Source organism: Chiloscyllium punctatum, chromosome 5, assembly GCF_047496795.1.
Source record: "Chiloscyllium punctatum isolate Juve2018m chromosome 5, sChiPun1.3, whole genome shotgun sequence".
NCBI lineage: Eukaryota > Metazoa > Chordata > Chondrichthyes > Orectolobiformes > Hemiscylliidae > Chiloscyllium > Chiloscyllium punctatum.
This window is the reverse complement of record NC_092743.1, coordinates 64,377,625-64,399,474: the sequence shown is the minus strand read 5'-3', so window position 1 is coordinate 64,399,474 and position 21,850 is coordinate 64,377,625. Positions and strand designations below refer to the sequence as shown.

Below are 21,850 nucleotides of genomic sequence, written 5' to 3'. Positions count from 1 at the left end.
TTTTAACTCGAGTCCTGTGAGCAGTTTCCTCAATTAAGGGAAAACATAAAGTGCATTGGAGGAGGTTCACTAGGTGGATACCTTGAATGATTGGTTCTGTTATGAGACAAATATGAAAAGTGCTGGAGAAACTCAGTGGGTCTGGCAGCATCTGTGGAGAATGGAAAACAGAATTAACGTTTCAAGGTTATGATTCCCGTTTGGAAAATGATGGTTGTTATCCTTCTGACAGAGGTGGAGGAAGAGCAAGGGGAGCAGAGAGTGCAAAACATAAATGGGCTGATTGTGATGAAAGAGAATTAGAGATGTAAAATGTGTATAAAATTAAGATGTAAAAGGGAAAAAAAAGAGTCCTCCCTGCTGAGACCAAAATAGAACAGAAGGAAAATGGAGGACAGACATCATATGGTCATAGTTGCTGCAGGAGGGCATTAGGCTCTTCAAGCCTGCTCCCCCATTCATCAGGGTCATGCTGATCGTCCAACTCAAAAGCCTAATCCTTCCTTCTCCCGATAACCTTTGATCCCATTTGCCCCAAGTGCCATATCCAGCCGCCTTTTGAATGCATTCAATGGTTTGGCATCAACTACTTTCTGTGATAACGATTTCCATAGGCTCACCACTCTTTAGGTGAAGAAATGTCTCCTCATCCCCTACCCCAAATCCTCAGACTGTGACCCCGGGTCTGGATGCACCCACATTCGGGAACATCCTCCTGTTGGAATTTTATAAATCTCTATGCGATTCCCCTCTCACTTGTCTGAACTCCAGCAAAAACAATCCTAACCTATTAAATCTCTCCTCATATATCAGTCTCTCCATTCCAGGAATCAGCCCGGTAAACCTTCGCTTCACTCGAGAGAGAGCAAAGGCATCCTTCATCAGAAAAAGAGACCAAAACTGTACACAATAGGTTTTGATGTTGTAGAATTCATTATTGAGTATTAGAGGCTGTAAAATGCCAAGCAGGCAATGAGGTGTTGTTTCTCAACCTTGCATTGTGCTTTGTTGGAAAATTGCAACAGGCCAAATACAGAAATGTTAGCACAAGAGCAAGGTGGTTTATTGATTGGGCAAGGAACTGGGAGGTCAGAGTCATTCTTGTGAACAAAGTGGAAGTGTTCCATAAAGTGCTAACCTAGTTTGTATTTGGTCTTGCCAATGTATGGGATACTGTACTGTGAACAGCAAGTACAAGAAGTAGATGAAAAACATTGCTTCAGCAGGAAGATGTGTCTGTGCCTTGCACAATGAGGAGGGAGGGAGGAGGAGAATAGTCAAGTATTGCTCTTTCTGAATTGGGGAGTGATGAACTTTATGAGTGATGAAGAAGTGGACCAGGGCATGATAAAAGGAATGGTTCCTGAGGAATGCTGCTAGTGGAGGGGCAGGGAAGGTGTGTTTGGTTGTGACATCCTGCTGGAAGTGATAGAAATGGTCCAGATCATCTTATGAGGATGAGCTGGACATAGTTGAGTTTGTTTTAACTGAAGTTTAGAAAAGTGAGGGTGATTTGAATGTATCAGGCCCTGAATGATCTTGACAAGGTGGACATTTTTCTTCTTGAGTGTGAGTCCAGTACTGTTTTAAAATCAGGAATTACACCTGAAAGGACCAAAATGCAGAGGATCTTTTTCTCTCAAAATGTATGTGAACTTGAAGATCTCTGCCTCAGAAGGCAGTGGAGACAGGCCCATTGATTGTTCTTAGGACGGACATGGATAGATTCTTGTTAGGCAGGGACCACAGGATTATTGGGAGTAAACAGGAATGTGAAAACTGAAACACAAGTAGGTCAGTCATGATTTTAGTGAATGGCTGAGCATATATGAGGGGCTGAATGGTCTACCTCTGCTCCTATTTTATTTGTTTGAAAGTGTATTTACAAGCACTTACAGACTGGGGTCTCAGGGGAAGTATGGGTCCTCATTAGGCAGAGGCCTAGTTTAGATGGAGGAAGACCAGGGAAAATGAAGATGATAAAAGAGGACTGGGGAACATTTTCCAAATACTTTGGCTATTAAGCAGAATATTGCTTTGTCAAGCTGCAGAGATCAACACACACTGTACCATCTGTCTGTTTGTTTGTAGAGTCAGTAACCTGCTCTCAAAAGGCACAGGTTGTGAATATATCTAAACTACTGCATCTTAACTCACCAAAAGAACGACCTGAAAATCACTTGAGAAGTCTTGACTGACTATTTTGGGTAAACTGTGCTTCCTGAGTCTTAAAATCTGACATAGCTGCATAATTTGCTCCCATGCTGCAATGAACAGGAAAATTGAGATTAAGGTGAGCAAAGTAGACAAAATGACTTCCAAAAAAATTGGAGATTACAGTTAAAGAACTGTAATCACTGTTTCAGAACATGTCTGTGAGCACAAGCATTTGCAGAAACTGGTCATAAGTTTGGCAATTTCACTCTTTAAAGGCTTTTGAATATGTTAGTTTCACTGAATAATGGTTCCTTGCTGCACTCTCGCCTTGTTGACCCATGAGCTGTTAAAGCCCACATTCTAGGTTAATGCTTAAATTAACTGGGGAATTGAATGTATTAACTACTCACTGGTAGCTCATCGTTCTTCTGCAAACTTGCTTGAGTTAAGCCAAGAAGTTGACAGGATCATGTTGAGTTGCTAAAAAGATTTCATTTTTTGTGGTTTAAACCCCACCCACAATTGAACCTGCTTTCTGCAGCAAGATTTTGATCTCTCACCCTCAGCAGTTCAAATTCAGCCCAATGCATTATTTGTAGATCACAGTATTCCAAATGGTCTATTTTCTGCTTTGTTAGTCTGTTCTGTCAGCTTCAAACATTCCCACCCAGGCACACACAGCAATATTTAGCTTATATTCACAAAGTCCTCTAAACTTCCTACCATGAAGTGTTGGCATTTTGTGCTCAACAGTAATTGATTTTATTCATTCAAGACTTTTCCCCAGGGGAGAAATGGCTGTCATGAGGGATTATAATTTTAAGGTGATTGGAGGAAGGTATAGGGGAGATGTCAGAGGAGGTTCTTTATGCAGAGAGTGGTGGGTGCATGAAATGCAGTGCCAGCGGTTGTAGTAGAGTCAGAGGCTAGAGAGACATTTAAGCGAGTGCTGGCAGTAAATTGAGGGGTATGTAGGTTAGGTTGATCTTAGATTAAAACAAATGCTCTGCACAACGTTGTGTACTGTGCTGTAGTGTTCTATGATCTGCATTTCAAATTATTCATTAAGTCATCATAAATATTGATCTACTGAAAGTAGTGATTCTGAACAAAAGCACAGTGCTTAAACCACATTAATTGCAAATATTTACTTGTCGTCAATGGTATTCAATTGAAATCACTGGCAATGAGCTGAGGAAGTAGTGAAGATGATGCAAAAATACCAAAGCAGTTCCTCAGTCTAGATGTGATCAGAGATGACATTGAGAGATCACAAAGTTCAGACATTTTTCTAAGACACAGCTTCAGTGACATGGAGTGTGTGATGTATTAAGAGAGACAAATTTATCCAGCGATCATTTTCAAAAAATCTTTAGCGATGTGATCTTCACCGACAAGGTCAACATTTGTTGCCCATCCCTAGTTGCCCTTGACTTTTTGGGTATTAGAAAAGACAGTTAAGAGTCAACAATATTGCTGTCATCTGGGGTCACATGCAGGCGAGACCAGGTAAGGATGGCAGATTTCTTTCCCTGTGGAAAGTGAACCAGATGGGCTTTTACAACAATTGATGGCAGTTTCTTGGCACCTCAGACTAGCTATCAATTCAAGACTTCATGAATGGAATTTCTGAATGTTTCCCTCTTCTTTATCCTCTCCTACTTCTTAGACACTCTTGTCCTTATCCTCAATATACCCAACTCTCTCCAACTGCTCTCCATTGCTGTCTATCTTCTGTCACACTCCCGATACCCTCTCCCTCCCTGATATGCCCCACTCTCCCCATCCTCCACTCAGTTTAAATGCCAGTTGGAATGGGTAATTAGGTGGAGGCGTGTTCCTCTCCTGTCCACACCCTATGTGCGACCCACTTAATGCTGAGGCATGGAGGCAATGACAGGTAATTTGGTTTTGGACAGGAAGCTGGTAATAACTCATGGGAGCAGAATAATTTGCGGAGAAACAGACAGTTCGTTGAGGAGAAAGTTTACAGGGAGAGAGTTGGTAAGGAATATAGTTCTGAGGGGAGAAGGTTCATAGGAGAAATTTTGAGGCAATTTAAGACTATGAGTGAGCAAGGATTCTAAGGAAGCAGGAGAATTTGCAGCGAGAGTTCACAGGGGTGCGAGCTTGTGGGGATAGAGCTCACAGGATTGGAAGGATGAAGGAAGCTTTTGAGGAAATGTTTTGAAAATGTGGTAGGATTCATTTATTGTTATTTATACTATAATCTGTAGGAAAATGCTGCAGGGTGGAGTTTGAAAGAGTTCCTGAAGGGAAATAGTTCAAGGCAGGGGCTGAGAAGGGAGGGATCCAAGCAAAGAAGGGGTGATGTGACAGTGTTGGACCTGAACTTGGGGGAGATTGGTTTCTCGAGGAGGGGGCTGGGACTGAAGGTCTTGAGTCTGCATGGAAGATCATTATATGAAGGTCTCAAGATAGAGGAATGAGGGATATAGTACCCTGTGCCCTTGGGGGATGGTATCTGCAGTCCAGAGGTGTGGGAGTTAGGAAGTGTAGTCTCATCCCTCAGGACTGTGGGTGTTACAGGGTAGATGAGGGACATAGGCTCATGCCAGTTTATTCCCAATAGGCCTGGAGGAGTCAGCATGAGAGTTGTGACACTGTGGGCTATGCTGACTCTTACTAACAAGCCATTGAGCTGCTTATTGTAGTTGACAAGCTACAGGTGTTGGGATGATCCAGGTCTTCTTTGTTGCCTTGGCTCACATCAGTCCACAACTCCAGGGCTTCAATAGTCACGTATTTGAGAACAGTGTCCATGTAGATGAAGAATGTTAGGAAGGGAATTTAAGGTTTTGACTCAGTGACAGTGAGATTGCAGGATATAGTTACCCTCCAGTTTTGGACTCCCACACCCCAGGGAAAAGACCTTGGCTATTCACCTTATTCATGTCCCTCATGATTTTATAAACCTCTAAAAGGTCACCTCTCAACTTACAACTCTCCATGGAAAAAAGTCTCAGCCTATTCAGACTTCCCCTATAACTCAAACCCTTCAGTCCCCACAAGTTTAACAATATCCTTCCTATAGAAGGGCGACCCAAATTGTACACAGTGTTCTAAAACTGGCCTCACTATATTCACAATATGATATCACAACTCCTATACTCAATGTTCTGACCAATGAAGACAAGCATCCGAAATACTTTTTTAACCAGCCTGTCTACCTGCGACACCACCTCATCCCTAGGTCTTTGTTCGGCAACATTCCCAGGGCCCTACCAGTCCTGCTCTGGTTTGCCTTATCAAAGTGCAACTTCGCATGTTTTATCTAAATTAAACTCGACCTGCCATCCTTAGTCCATTGGCCCATCTGATCAAAGTCCCGCTATACTCCACTCTTCACTGTCCACTGCACCATCTATTTTGGCGTTATCTGCAAACTTACTAATTAAACCTCCTATATTCACATCCAAGTCATTTACATAAATAATGAAAAGCAGTGGATTCAGCACCGTTCCTTGTGACACACCACTGGTCTCCAGTCTGAAAAACAAACCTCTACTACTACCCTCTGTCTTCTATCTCCAATCTAATTTTGTATCTAATTTCTTCCTTACTAATTTAAAGCTTGATGCTATGATTGGCCTAGGTAGGTATAATTGGAGTTTGTAGGTATAATTGAGGACACTGTACAGAGGTTCATTCCCAAGAAAAGAAAGATTAACCGGGGAGGGATTAGACAACCTTGGCTGACAAAGGAAGTCAGGAAATGTATTAAAGAAAAAGAGAGATCCTATAAAGTGGCTAAGAACAGTGGGAAATCAGAAGATTGGGAAGGATACAAAAGCCAACAGAGGATAACAAAGAGTGTAATAAGAAATGAGAGGATCAAATATGAAGGTAGGCTAGCCAGCAATATTAGAAATAATAGTAAAAGTTTCTTTCAGTACATAAGAAACAAACGACAGGCAAAAGTAGACATTGGGCCACTTCAAACTGATGCAGGGAGCCTAGTGATGGGAGATAAGGAAATAGCAGGAGAACTTAACAAGTACTTTGCGTCAGTTTTCACAGTGGAAGACATGAGTAATATCCCAAAAATTAAAGGGTGTCACGGGGCTGAGTTGAGTATGGTTGCCATTACGAAAGAGATAGTGCTAGAAAAGTTAAAAAGTCTTAAAATTGATAAATCTCCTGGCCCCGATGGGATACACCCTAGAGTTCTGAGAGAGGTTGCTGAAGAAATAGCAGAGGCATTGGTTGAGATCTTTCAAGAGTCACTGGAGTCAGGAAAGGTCCCGGATGATTGGAAGATGGCTGTAGTAACCCCCTTGTTCAAGAAAGGATCAAGGCAAAAGATGGAAAATTATAGGCCAATCAGCTTAACCTCGGTTGTTGGTAAAATTCTAGAATCCATCATTAAGGATGAGGTTTCTAAATTCTTGGAAGAGCAGAGTCTGATTAGAACAAGTCAACATGGATTTAGTAAAGGGAGGTCATGCCTGACAAACCTATTGGAATTTTTTGAAGAGGTAACAAGTAGGTTAGACCAGGGAAACCCAGTGGATGTGGTCTATCTCGACTTTCAAAAGGCCTTTGATAAGGTGCCACACGGGAGGCTGCTGAGCAAGGTGAGGGCCCATGGTGTTCGAGGTGAGCTGCTGGGATGGATTGAGGATTGGCTATCTAACAGAAGGCAGAGAGTTGGGATAAAAGGTTCTTTTTCAGAATGGCAGCCGGTGACGAGCGGTGTCCCGCAGAGTTCGGTGCTGGGGCCACAGCTGTTCGCATTATATATTAATGATTTGGATGAGGGAACCGGGGGCATTCTAGCGAAGTTTGCCGATGATACGAAGTTAGGTGGACAGGCAGGTAGTACTGAGGAAGTGGGGAGGCTACAGAAGGATCTAGACAGGTTGGGAGAGTGGTCCAGGAAATGGCTGATGGAATTTAACGTGAGCAAGTGCAAGGTCTTGCACTTTGGCAAAAAGAATAAAAGCATGGACTACTTTCTAAATGGTGAGAAACTTAATAAAGCCAAAGCACAAAGGGATCTGGGAGTGCTAGTCGAGGATTCTCTAAAGGTAAACATGCAGGTTGAGTCTGTGATTAAGAAAGCGAATGCAATGTTGTCTCTTATCTCAAGAGGGTTGGAATATAAAAGCAGAGATGTACTACTAAGACTTTATAAAGCTCTGGTTAGGCACCATTTGGAGTACTGTGTCCAGTTTTGGTCCCCACACCTCAGGGAGGACATACTGGCACTGGAACGTGTCCAGCGGAGATTCACACGGATGATCCCTGGAATGACAGGTCTAGCATATGAGGAAGGGCTGAGGATACTGGGATTGTATTCGTTGGAGTTTAGAAGATTAAGGGGAGATCTAATAGAGACGTACAAAATAATACATGGCTTTGAAAAGGTGGATGCTAGAAAATTGTTTCTGTTAGGCGAGGAGACTAGGACCCGTGGACACAGCCTTAGAATTAGAGGGGGTCATTTCAGAACGGAAATGCGGAGACATTTCTTCAGCCAGAGAGTGGTGGGCCTGTGGAATTCATTGCCACGGAGTGCAGTGGAAGCCGGGACGCTAAATGTCTTCAAGGCCGAGATTGATAGGTTCTTGTTGTCTAGAGGAATTAAGTGCTACGGGGAGAACGCTGGCAAGTGGAGCTGAAATGCGCATCAGCTATGATTGAATGGCGGAGTGGACTCGATGGGCCGAATGGCCTTACTTCCACTCCTATGTCTTATGGTCTTATGGTCTTATGGAACACTATTCTCAATATGCTACCAAATTTTTACTTGACCCTTTCATTTTCCAAGATTATAGCATATAATAGCTCCTTGCCACTGGGACACATTTCAGAATTTTTTCTCTTTCTCTGTCCTTAAATCAATCCTGGCCCAATCAATATTAAGTTAGTTAAAGACTTCTGCTACCAACTTGTAGTTTTTTGCACACCTTAGCAACTCTTTTGCAAATTTGCTCCCCTAGCTCCTTCCCACTATTTGGTGGCTTATAAAATACACCAAGTAGCACAATGGTTTTTATTTCACTTAATTCCAATGAAATAAGAATCTGTCTTTGACTTCAAAGATATTCTCTCTGGAACAAAGCAAATATGTAGAATTCCCACTGGAATGTTGATTACAGCTTTTTTCAGTAAAGTTATTAGTTATTTGCTTGAAAGGAATATTAAAAATTGTATAGAGATAAATATGCAATTTTTTGTTTTAGTTTGAATCAGTTGGTATCATTTTTGGCTTCTAAGCTACAGCCTCATACTGAAGGTTTGGGTCTTCAATACTTTCAGGGTCCACGTTGAGACTCTAGTGTAGTGCTCATGGAGTGATAATATTCAGAACAGGTGCTTTTCAGAAAACAGTAAACTGTGGTATAATTTTAAGAGATTAATTTAAGAATCCCATGGAAGTATTTACAAGCAGCATATAGTTCTCACCCTACTCAATTGAGCATCAATTACTTATACTAAAAGTTGTGCATCTCTGTGACTGTGACTATTCAACAGACATTTATGTGCAGTTTGTTTTTGGGACACCATTTGTGAAAAATGGCTACAGCATTTGTCAGCAGCCACTGCAGTTCATAACCAATTTCCGCTTTAACATGATAAAATATTATAAGTGTGACAGCTAAGTGTGGAGCACATTGTGTGTTTCCAGGACTGTAGAAACAATATCAATTGAGGAATGCTTCAAGAAAAATATCAATTAAGTCTTTTATTTATGAAATGTGATAAAGTAATTACTTGTTTTTACTGTAATATTTCAGAGAGATTTTGAATAATTTACATTTCCATTTACAAATATTACAAAGGATTGTTTGTGTCTGTGATGCAACAGATTAAACCAGTCTACAGAATTGGTCAACATGATAACATTTTCCTCCATTCTTATTTCACATGCTAATTATAGCTGAGATCACATACTTTACGTGGGGAAAATCTTAATCAACATACCTAAACAAGAGATTTGAAATTCGCTCAGTATGCTTGGAAAAAAAAAACGATCTAACAAAAATAAAGTATCAACTGTGGTCTAGGAGGAGAAACATAACCGAAGTGGTCCAACATCTGAAAAGGTCACAGTTACAAATGTAATTGACTGATACATGGCAAAAAAAAAGGAAAAGTAATTAAAAGAAAATGACTACAATATTATACATGGAGTGAAGATTGCAACTGCATTAAGCTTACCTGTTTTAGTGCTTTTTTAGTATGTTGTTGAGTAGAAGACAAGACTTTGTTTTGCGCGACTGTAGTTGAAACACTTGTGCTAGTTGGAGAAGAATGGTCATCGGGCATAAGTTTGGGGTCTGGACATACTGGAAAAAAATATTAAAGATTGTAAGATCATTAAGTACATGGAATACACAGTGGGACTTCTTCATCGTAAGAAAGATGTTTGATCTATAGTTTTAAATCAAGATTTTAATTTACAATAGAGCACAAAACAAATTTTGATGTGTGTATATAGTATCTCTAATTAAGTCTACTAAAAAGACAAACAAGCTTTGGCATTGTTTCCAGCGGCAGAGATTACAATTGCATGGCAGTAATTCTAAACATGTACACAATATGATTTGGGTTACAATTGAAGTACTAGGCACTTCATTACAGGAAGAATTTAAAAGCAAAATTATGTTGCATAAATCACTAGGACATTTCAGGGACAATGAATTACATTTACAAAATCAGAATTAAAAATTAGGCAAGGAATTTTCCCAATTTCAGTTAAAATATTTTGTTTAATTATATGCATGGTACTTGATCTGTCATGACTGGGAGTTGGTTTTCTCATATGATGTTCCATTTATTTCCTTTATTAATTATAGCTGCACTCTTGGGTATCTTTTGCAGAGAATCACACGCTGGATGTACTTGCTAGTGCCAAGACTTCGGCTTTAATGCTTTTGAGGTTCTATTTAAAGCCCAGATACACACCACTTCCCACTCTGCAAACCAGGAACTCCCCTCGCACTGTGATGCTCAAGATTCTGTAACTAACATGCGGTCCAGAGGAAAGGAAAATTTGTATTCTGCTTTGCAGACAGGCACCTGGAAGTACAGGTGGGAACTGGGAGTTGGGCGGTACAGGTGGAGACACTGGCAGTCCTTCTTCCAGTTGACACCAGAGGACACCATGCTGCTAGACCCAGACAGCCTAGCTGCATATGATGGTGCAGGTCAGTGCTGCATCCCAGGTAGTGGGATGGCCAGCACTGTAGAAAGAAAATTGAAGATCTTCTTTGCTCTGGAAAGCAATGATCTCTTTCTGTTACCTCTCACAGGTTCATCACTCATTCCAACACTACCACTGGACCTCATCTTACCAAGGCTCATGGATTACGGCATTCAGTATTGCATGCATCATCTCTATAGAATGGTTCTTGACCATCCTCCCAAATTACTAACCTTTCCTTCTTTATACTTCTTACTCACTCATTGGGAAAACCTCACCACGTCTCCTGTTCATATATCACCATGAACTGCTCTTCCATTCACTTCCAACATTCTCAATCTGCCCTATTTGTCTCCTTGGAGGAAAACCTTAGCAGACAGATTGTTTCCACAGTGCTCTGACTGAGACAATTGTTTATGAAAGTAGAGAGGTTTTCCTTCAGTTTTGCTACAGGGCACTGGAGAGACTGCACCAGGACTGCTGTGCATAGCATGGATAGGGTCTTGTGAGTACTAATTGCAATAGGGTTAGGTCTCTTAAGTGGAGTGGAAGAAATTCAGCGAAGGCTTACTAGACTAATTACTGGAATGGGAAGGTTGTCTTATGAATAAAGGTTGCACAGGTTGTAGCCCCGAAAGTTTAGAAGAGTAAGAGGTCACTTGATTGAAACAGAAGATGTCCTGATGGGTCTTGGTAGATGTGGAGAGGCGGTTTCCTATTATTGGAGAACCTAGAACTATGGTTCATTGTATAAAGGTCAGGGATCACTCATTTAAAACAGAGATTATGCAAAACAAAAGCCTCTTGAAGTCACGAGTCTTTGGAGCACTTCCCTTGAAAACTTAGTAAATGCATTTGAATATTATTAAGGCAGAAGCTAATGGATTCTTGACCACATATAGACACATCCTGCTCCCTGCAAAGACTTCAAACCACTCTTCCAGTTTCCCCATTTCCATTGTTTCTGTTTCCAGTTACGGGGATACCTCTGACATGTCCTCCTTTTTCCTCAACTGAGGTTGACAGGGCCATCAGTGTATCTGTCCCATCTCTTGCCCTCATTCCATCCCCTCAATTCCAGAACAATAATAGTGCTTGTCTAGTCCTCACTATCCAGCCCACAAATATCTGCATTCAAAGAATCATGTTCCACCATTTCTGCCATTTCCAGGAGGAAATAAGACCCCATCCACTATCGGCATTCCACAGGAACTGTTCCGTGGGGATGTAGCACCCTGATCCACTTCTCCATTACTCTTAACACTTTTCCACTCTTCATGGCACCTTCCCATGAAATTGCAGAAGGGGTAACACATTTTCTTTCACCTTCTCCCTCCTCACCATTGAAGGCCTTAAGTAAGTGTCCCCTTATTCTGACTTAATGCCCTCTTATCCTACAACTTTCAGGTGAAGCAGTGATTTACTAGTATTCTTTCAATGTAGTTTACAGTATCCACTGCCTAGAATGCAGTCTCCTTTACATTGGTGAGATCAAACATGGACTGGGTAACTGTTTGGCAGAACACCACTGCAGAGTTCATAAGAATGATCATAATCTTCCAGTTGTTTACCATCTCGATAAACCATGCTAATATTTCTATTGCGGGCCTGCTGTGTGTTTCTATTAAGGTTAACCCATGCTGTACGAACAATACTTCATCTTTTGTTAAGTAGACTGAACCCTATTGCAATTAGTACTCACAAGACCCTATCCATGAAATAATTAAAATAGCTTTAAAACATCAAGGATACAAATAAGTTAAGTAAATAGGCTAAAACTTGGTTCTACACTTTGGCAGGAAGAATAGAGGTGCTGAATATTATTTAAATGGAAAAAAGATCGCAGAAATTTACAGCAAATAGAAGTTTGGGAGTCCTTCTGTGTAAATCACAAACAAATCTAGCACACATTTTCATTGGGTAAGAGGGAAGCCAAATGGAATGCTAGCCTTTATTTCAAAAGGAATGGTGTATCAAAATAGATTGACCTTTCTGAAACTACACAAGACACCAATCAGATTTCCTTGGTAAAAACAATGACTGCAGATGCTGAAAACCAGATTCTGAAGTAGAATGGTGCTGGAAAAGCACAGCAGTTCAGGCACCATCTGAGGAGAAGTAGAATCGATGTTTCGGGCAAAAGCCCTTCATCAGGAATACCCTGAGGGAATATCCTATCAAGGGAACTTGACTGGGGAGGTGCAGAGAAGTTTTATTCCCCTTGTGGGAGAGCCTAAGATCAGAGGATATTATCCCAGATTAAGGGGGCACTCATTTAAAACAGAAAAGAAAAAGAATTCTTCTCTAACAGTGTAGTGAATCTGTGGAATTATTTACTACAGAAGGCTGTAGCACACGGGGAAGTTATATATATTCAAAGCTGAGATAGATTCTTAATCAGTAAGGGAATCAAGACTTAGAAGGAGAAGAAAGTGGAGTTCAGGATTATAAAATTAGCCATGATCTCGTTCAATGGTCAAATAGACTTGATGGAGTCAATGGTCTGCTTCTCCTGCTATGGCTTATTGTCCTATCTCTCAATATAGGGTCCCTGACCAATATTTTCACTTTTGAGAAAATTAGTGTTTGCTGACTCCAGCAACTGTGGGCAAATACGCATTCTGTGCTCACCTGGGAACAGATATGTGCCCAGTACCTGACACAATATGTCACCACATAGAATTTGCGTGTGACGTCATGAACAAATGCAGAACTGCACATGCCATTTTAACCTGGGAATTAGTCATGGAGCAAAGGGATGCCGGACAGTGGGCATTCTCCGAGTGAGAAGGGAAGAAGCTGGAGTTGGGGTGAGCTGTGCAAAGAGCCTTCAGGACAAGGGGGAGGCTGGGATGACAGGGGGTTTAAGAGGTAAGAGGGCTGAGGAGCCAAGAAGCCTGCTCTTCCTCTGTCTCTCGTGTGTGTTCCCCACGGCTCTCCTCCTCGCTGCCCCTCTATCCCTGTTCCAACTCCAGTCTCAAACACGCAAACTCTGGTCTCAAAGTCAAAGGAAAATGTATGAAATAATTATAATATTTTACATAGAAAAGATTGGTTGTCTTATTGCTTCCTGACATTACTTCTCAGACACAAATAACACCTTGGACCATTTTTTAAGAGTTGCTAATTGACTAGGTACAAGCTTGCCATTGCCAGATTGTACTTGGAAGAACACTTTCAAGTGCCTATGCTATGATTATCCAGTAATCTTGAATTAAAGGCTCAGCTTTTTTGGGGGGGACCCAGGTATCCCACCCCCTTCATAGGACATGCATCAACAAAATAAGCAATGTTACTATGTGGCAACAAATGTTAGTCTGCAATACACAATAATTTTGGCAGCATAGGAACATTGTACAGTAGAACATTTACTCCAGGTTGGTAAATCTTGATGAAGTTCATTAACTGCAAATGTAGAAAAACTTGCATCAATACTTTCCTTTTCCAGTTCACTCTGTCTCAGTCTATTTTATAGTTAGAATATATCTGGTGAGGCTAATGAGCATCTGTGGTTATTTAGTCAGTGACTATTATTAACTAACTGTGCAGAGGTCAATCTCTGCAGATTAGAAAGCTACTCAAAAAAAAACTTTAAAAATAATTTGAATAATTTAGAGATTTAGAGATATAAAGCGGTGATTCATCATAGGATTAAAAGCTTCTAGAACAGCATGAACTTTTCTAAATTATTCAGTCAGCATAGTGATACAGAAATGCACTGTAGTACAATTAGTAATGTTAATTGAATCATTCAAAATATCCACTTTATGCAATTTTTAACAATATCTATATTGAATTAACTCCACTATGATTAAAGCCACACATAGAAAGATTTTAAATATTGTACAAACATTATAGAGCAATTCTGACTCCAGCAGTGTTAGAATTTGTCGGATACTATTTTGTTAAAGGGTGAAGTAAATAAATTATGTGTCAAATATTTCTCTTTTTCATTTTTCCCCTACTGAAGAATAGATCCCAAGATAAAGCAAGAATAAAGACAACCATCTTTCAATATCACTTTGTACCTGATGACCAAGTGCACTACAACAGTCAACATAATTTATAGAAGGTTATTTGGCCTTGCGAGCCCACCATTCAAGAATATCATGATTGATCTTATACTTTAACTCCAATCTTCCACAATATTTCCATACCTCTTAACTCCTGTTGTACACAATCACTCATTAACTTCTGACTTGAACATATGTGTAATGACTGCGTATCTATAGCACTCATAATTTCAAGATTCACAAACTCTTGAATAAAGAAATTTCACCTCATCTCATTTCAATAGAATGATCTTGTCATGCCCATGTAATTATGCCTGCACATCTATGAAGAAATAGAGAGCTTATTTTTAAAAGTAGAATGGAAAATAGATAATTTACCTAGATACGAGATGGAGTTAAATGAGTCAAGTAATCTTCCCATTGTCTGCAAACATACATGAAACTGCCCAAAGCTTGAAGTAACCTGTTGCTATGGTGAGGACATTAAAATGAAAAAGCTCGCTCCTGCAACATCTATTATTATTTAAGAGCTGAATAAAACTGATATACAATGGCGTATAGACTTAGTTGTTACAGAACTGAACTTCCTCTCATCCAAATCAAAATCCTAAGTAACTGAGGACCAAACACTTACACTCATCTATCTACCCAACTGAAAAATGTCAAATTTAGTTCTAGTCACATTAACCAATCCTAAATCCATTCAAAATCGTAAATTCTATTCCTACTGGACCTAAGTTAGTGTAATAACATCTTATGTACCACTTTTCAAATGGAAACTCGATATCATAAGCAGTCAAATTATTTCTTTTTGCCTTGTATACTTTTATGCACTTCATTCCTGTGTTTGGGAAGTGCTCTACTATAGACTGAACCATTTGCATGTGTGCAGGAGAAGACTTGGTCATTAATGAAGGACATAGTGTGTGGAGAAAGGGATAGAACCTGGAGGTGGGGGCACCATTACGAGTGCTCCCATTGCCACTAGCCTTTACTCCATCTTCATCTCAGGGCCCACATGTACTCCCTGTTAACCATGACCAGGAGAACTTGACTGCACCAAGGCTGTGCTCTGATCATGATGGACAAGCTGACAGTAAGAATGTAAAGACTTTTGGTGTGAACCAGCACGCACTAGGTGGCTGCCATGCCCAACTCTCTCTGAGGTCGATCCCTCTTTCAATGAGGGTGGTCATCAGCGGAAATGCCTTAGAAATTATGACACTCATGCAAAGGTTGGGCTCCTCCATTTTCAATGCAAAGGTGTACCATGCTCTGGAAGTGGGGTTAGATGGATATATATTTCATGTTGCTTCGACACAAGTAAACTTTTGGGGAATGACATTCTCCCTTGCCAACGTACAATATCGACTTCCAATCAAAGTGAGCTTGAAGTGATCAGCATTCTCCATTGCAGATTCTCCACGATCGTTCCTGTCTTAACAAGCTGCTTCTGCCTACATGTGACGCAGACTCACCATATGCCAGCCCACCTAGCTAGGAAACCAAACCCACTGGGTTACATGTGTCTGCACTGGTGGAGATTGCACAAGATTTGTGTGATTGCATGCTTAATATGCTGGTACTCCTCTGAGGGCACTTCGGACCGCGCTCTCATCACTTTTAGTGGCACCATCAAGGCACCTGTAGACAATGAGAGACATGGGTTAGGCCTGAAAGTGGGTGAAAGAGGGTTCCAAGTTCCCACAGATCATGATATTTAATATATTGATGACATCGATTCAAACTGAGAAACAATTAAATACCAGTAGCAGTGGAATATCGAATGCTGTTGCCAGATTTTTGGGAAATCACATCTCTCCATCAGCAATAGTGAATTTACAGTTGCCACCTTGTTGATCTCCAGAGTTTCTTCCTCTACTAATGTTAAGGTGGCCATACATCCACCTCCTGGTTCCCTGTTTCTGCCTAGAACTGTGCCATCTCTTATCTGGCACTGGCTAAAGACAGAGAGTTATGACAGTGATTGATTGTTCGATTGCAAAGAGCGCACAGCTATTGGTCAGTTAACTTAACATCTGTCATATGAAAATTGCTATAATTCATTATCACAGGTTACTACTGGATATTTAGAAAAAGGTTGTTGGTTCAGGCAGGGTCAGCACAGTTTTCTGAAATGGAAGTCACTTTTTAAGAAAGTAACAGGCAAAGGAAAATCTGTAGATATGGTGTGCTTAGATTTTTGAAAACGATTTGGTAAAGTGTCATTTAAATGTTAACTGTGCAAGATAAGAACATGGGGTAGCAGGTAATATATTATTGAGGATAAGGGATTGGCTAGGACAAATGAATCTTTTTTAGGCAGGCATGCTGTAACAAGTGGAGTGTCAGAGGGATCGATAGGCCTTATTTAAAATCTGTAATTAAATAACTTGGACAAAGAGGCTGCAACATAAGACAGTGAAGAAAATAAGTTGTCAAGAGGAGATAGTCTGCAAAGTGATAAGACAAGTTAAGTGGGTCAGCAAATTTTTGTAGTTTGAGTGTAATGTGAGAAAATGTGAATTTATCCACTTTGTAATGAAGAAAAATAGTACATTATTTAAATGGAGATTGAAAAAGTTGGCACTATGTATATCCTAGTACATGGATCACCAAAAATTAACTTGCAGATTTGGAAGGCAAATGATATGTTGAGGTTTATTGCAAGTGGAATGGAATTCAGGAATAAGGAAATTTTACTGCAGCTCCATAGGGTGTCATTAAGATCATGCCTGGGGTACTGCATACATTTTTGGTCTATTATTTAAAAAGGTATATAATTGTGTGGGAAGCAGTTCAGTGAAAGTTCAGTTGACTCATTCTTGGAATGAAGGAATTTTATTGTTACAACAAATTCTGGGGGAGTGAATAAATATCTCTTTTCACTCTTGAGATTGGTATAATAGCATCTAAATTTTAAAAATGTTTCTTTTTTCCAATTCAATATGTAGTTGACCATTTGTTAAACTATGCAGAAGCAAGCCAGTCAGATCCCTTGAGTTAACCAAAATTAAGGACTTTGTTTTACTGGAAATATTAACAAATGGCAAAACACGTCCCTAATCCTGCAACATACACATACACAAGCACATATGCAAGCAAATAAACAGAGCACGTGGGTGATGGTTGAGGGATGGTGTGGTGGTTAGAAATGGAAAAATGTTAATGTCCGTAATTTAATGGATTACATGACCCGATGTTGATCGTGAGATCCTGTGGCAGTTTCACCTGAGCTAGATGTTCTCCTGCTGACAGTGCCTCTTACACTGTAATTAGTCCTTTTTCCACAGTGGGGACTATAGCACTTGAAGTTCTTTTTATTGTAAATATTCCATTTATAAGATTTATTCAAGCATGTAACAAAAATGGCGCGTGAACTTGCAAACAAAACTGTTGAAAGATGCTGTTATTCCACTCTGCAGCCTTTTTGTTTCTGCCTTTCTGTGTTAGTCTGCAAATTATTCTGGTCTGTTACTGTTAAACTTTACTGTTAAACTTCATTGTTTAAAGGCCAGCTTTTGTGGTCTTTTACAGTAAGTTTCTATTTTCTCTTCAATCATATTGTCATATTCTATTTTTCTCCTCTTGATTAAACATCTTGTCCGCGGAATTCAGAAATGATCCTCGGCCTCATGCTTGCTATTTTTTCTGGTAATTCTATATGTCTCCTCTTTGGATCTGATACTATCTCTAATTTCTTTTGAATGTCATGGTTGAACCACCTTTCTGCTTTTACCTTTGTGCCAGACAGGAACGAATAATTGTTGTAACTCACACACATGTTCTTTTAAATGTGAACTATTGCCTAAGCACCGGCAACCCTTTTTGAATGTTGCTCAGAGCATCCCAGCCAGTTTATGCCTCATACCTTCATAGTTCCTTTTATTTAGATTCAAGGCCTTAGTTTCAGATGCAACTACTTCACTCTCCAAATTAATGAAAAACATCTATCATATTGTGGTTGTTGTTGCCCAAGGGACTCCACACTATTGGTTAATTCTTTCTCATTACACAGTGCCCAGCCTAGAATAGCCTTCACTGAGAAAGGAATTCCATAGATTTACAACCCTATGGGTGAAGAAGTTCCATCTCAATTCAGTCCTAAATCTGCTCCCCCTAATTTTGAGGCAATGTCTTCTTGTCCTAGTTTCACCTGCCTATCTTCTCTATTCCCTTCATAATTTTATGTTTCTATAAGATCCCCCCTCATTCTTCTAAATTCCAATGAACATGATCCAGTCTCAACAGTCTCTCCTCATAAGCGAACCCCCTCAACTCTAGAATCAATCTAGTGAACCTCCTGAGCACCCCTCTAGTGCCAGTACCTCCTTTCTCAGGTAAGGAGAACAAAATTGCACACAGTACTCCAGGTGTGGCCTCAGCAGCACCCTGTACAGCTGCAACATAACCTCTCTGCTTTTAAACTTAATCCCTTGAGCAATAAAGGACAAAATTCCATTTGCCTACTTAATTACCTGTTGTATCTGCATATACCTGCAGACCAACCTTCTGTGATTCATGCACAAGGACATCCAGGTCCCTCTGCATAGCAACATGCTGCAACTTTTTACCAGTCAAGTAATAATCCTTTTTACTCTTACTCCTACCAAAATGGATGACTTTGCATTTATTAACTTTGTATTCCATCTGCCAGACCTTTGCCCACTCACTTAAAGTATCTATGTTCTTCTGCAAAGTTTCACAGTCCTCTGCACACTTTGCTTTGCCACTAATCTTAGTGGCAGCTGCAAACCTTGACACACTACATGTGATCCTCAACTCCAAATCATCTCTATAAATTGTGAATAATTGCAGTCCCAATACTGATCCCTGAGGCACACCATTAGTTACTGATTGTTAACCAGAGTAGCACAAATTTATCCCCACTTTTTGCTTCCTTTTAGTCCATCAGTCCTTTATCCATGTTAATACTTTACCTGCAGCACCATGCATCTTTATCTTATGCAGTAGCCTCTTGTGCGGCAACTTGTTGAAGGCCTTTTGGAAATCTAGGTACACCACATCCACTGGGTCCTCGTTGTCCACCCTGCTCGTAATGTCTTCATAGAATTCCAAAAGATTCATTGGGATTGACCTGCCTTTCATGCACTCATGCTGCGTCTGCCCAACAGGACAATTTCAATCTAAATGCCTTGCTATTTCTTCCTTGATAATAGACTCAAGCATCTTCCCCTCTACAGAAATTAAGCTAACCAGTCAATAATTCCCCATCTTTTGTCTACCTCCCTTGTCAAAGAGTGGTGTCACATTTGCTGTTTTCTAATCTGCTGGAACTGCCCCAGAGTCCAGCGACTTTTGGAAAATTACCATAAAAATAGCATTTGCTATTTCTCCCACCATCTCTTTTAGTACCTTGGGATGCATTCCATCAGGGCCAAGAGACTTGTCTATCCTTAGCTCCATTAGCTTGCCCAACATCACCTCTTCTGTAATAATGATTGTTTCCATGTCCTCACCTCCCTTCATCTCTTTGTCAATTTCTGGCATGTTATTAGTGTCCTGCTCTGTGAAGACGGGCACAAAATATCTATTCAATGCCTCAGCCATTTCATCATATCTCTAAAGGACCAACGATTCTTATATATTTCTTATCTCCATCAATAAAGATTCTGCATCGTAACTTTCTGAGCCAGTATCCTTCCTCACTATAGCATTGATTAATCCTTGACTAACAATGCTACCCAACTTCCTTTCCAATTTTTGTCTGTCGCTGTTCAATAATGGGATTACCCTTGAAGGTTTAGTTCACATCCTTGGTAACCCCGCAACCATGTCTCTGAAATTGTAACAATATCATTACGGTTAAATCCATTTGTGCTGTAAATTCACCTACCTCATTGTGAATTCTCTGTGAATTAAGACATATAGCATCATAGAGTCACAGAGATGTACAGCACAGAAACAGATCCTTCAGTCAAACTCATCCATGCCGACCAGATATCCCAACCCAATCTAGTCCCACCTGCCAGCACCTGGCCCATATCCCTCCAAACTCTTCCTATTCATATACCTATCCAGATACCTTTAAAATGTTGCAATTGTAATAACCTCCACCACTTCCTCTGGCATACATGTACCACCCTCTGCATGAAAAAGTTGCCCCTTAGGTACCTTGTAAATCTTTCTCCTCTCACCCTAAATCTATGCCCTCCAGTTCTGGATTCCCCCACCCCAGGGAAAAGATTTTGTCTATTTATCCTATCCATGCCCCTGATGATTTTACAAATCTCTATAAAATCACCCGTCAGCCTTTGACACTCCAGGGAAAACCACGCCAGCCTAATGAACCTCTCTCTATAGCTCAAACCCTCCAACCCTGGCAACATCCTTGTAAATCTTTTCTGTGTCACAACATTCTTTCGATAGGAAGGAGACCAGAATTGCACACAATATTCCAAAAGTGGCCCAACCAATGTCCTGTACAGCCGCAACATGACCTCCCAACTCCTGTACCCAGTACTCTGACCAATAAAAGAAAGCATACCAAACTCCTTCTTCACTATCCTATCTACCTGCAACTCTGCTTTCAAAGGGCTATGAACCTGCACTCCAAGGTCTCTTTGTTCAGCAACACTCCCTAGGACCTTACCATTAAGTGTATAAGTCCTGCTAAAATTTGCTTTCCCAAAATGCAGCACGTCACATTTATCTAAATTAAAATCCATCTGCCTCTCCTCAGCCCATTGGCCCACCTGATCAAGATCCCGTTGTAATCTGAGGTAACCTTCTTCACTGTCCACTACACCTCCAATTTTGGTGTCATCTGCAAAGTTACTAACTATACCTTTTATGCTCACAGCCAAATCATTTATCTAAATGATGAAAAGTCGTGGACCCAGCACCCGATCCTTGTGGCACTCCACTGGTCACAGGCCTCCAGTTTGAAAAACAATCCTTCACCACCACCTTCTGTCTTCTACCTTCGAGCTGATTCTGTGTCCAAATGGCTAGTTCTCCCTGTATTCCATGAGATCTAACCGTGCTAACCAGTCTCCCACGGGGAACCTTGTCGAACGCCTTACTGAAGTCCATGTAGATAACGTCCACCGCTCTACCCTCATCAATCCTCTTTGTTACTTCTTCAAAAAACTCAATCAATGTGAGACATGGTTTCCCACACACAAAGCCATGTTGACTATCCCTGATGAGTTCTTGTCTTTCCAAATACGTATACCTTCTGTCCCTCAGGAGTCCCTTCAACAACTTGACAGTACTGATGTCAGGCTCACTGGTCTATAGTTCCCTGATTTGTCCTTACCACCTTTCTTAAACAGTGGCACCACGTTAGAAAAACTCCAGTCTTCCAGCACCTCACCTGTGACTATTGATGATACAAATATCTCCGCAAGGGGCCCAGGAGTCACCTTCCTGGCTTCCCACAGAGTTCTAGGGTACCCTGATCAGGTCTGGGGATTTATCCACTTTTATGCGTTTCTAGACATCCAGCACTTCCTCCTCTGTAATACAGACATTTTTCAAGATG

General features: G+C 40.6%; 1 protein-coding gene across 3 annotated transcripts in view; it reads right to left on the bottom strand.

Moving 5' to 3' along the window:
- The window catches only part of LOC140477125 (putative Polycomb group protein ASXL3), a 308,321-nt gene that overhangs the window by 204,668 nt on the left and 81,803 nt on the right, over positions 1-21,850 (bottom strand). For all 3 annotated transcript variants that reach the window (XM_072570448.1, XM_072570446.1, XM_072570447.1), the window contains one exon: positions 9,346-9,473. In XM_072570448.1, coding sequence (XP_072426549.1) covers positions 9,346-9,473 — 128 coding nt within the window. The remainder of the gene's footprint in view (positions 1-9,345; positions 9,474-21,850) is intronic.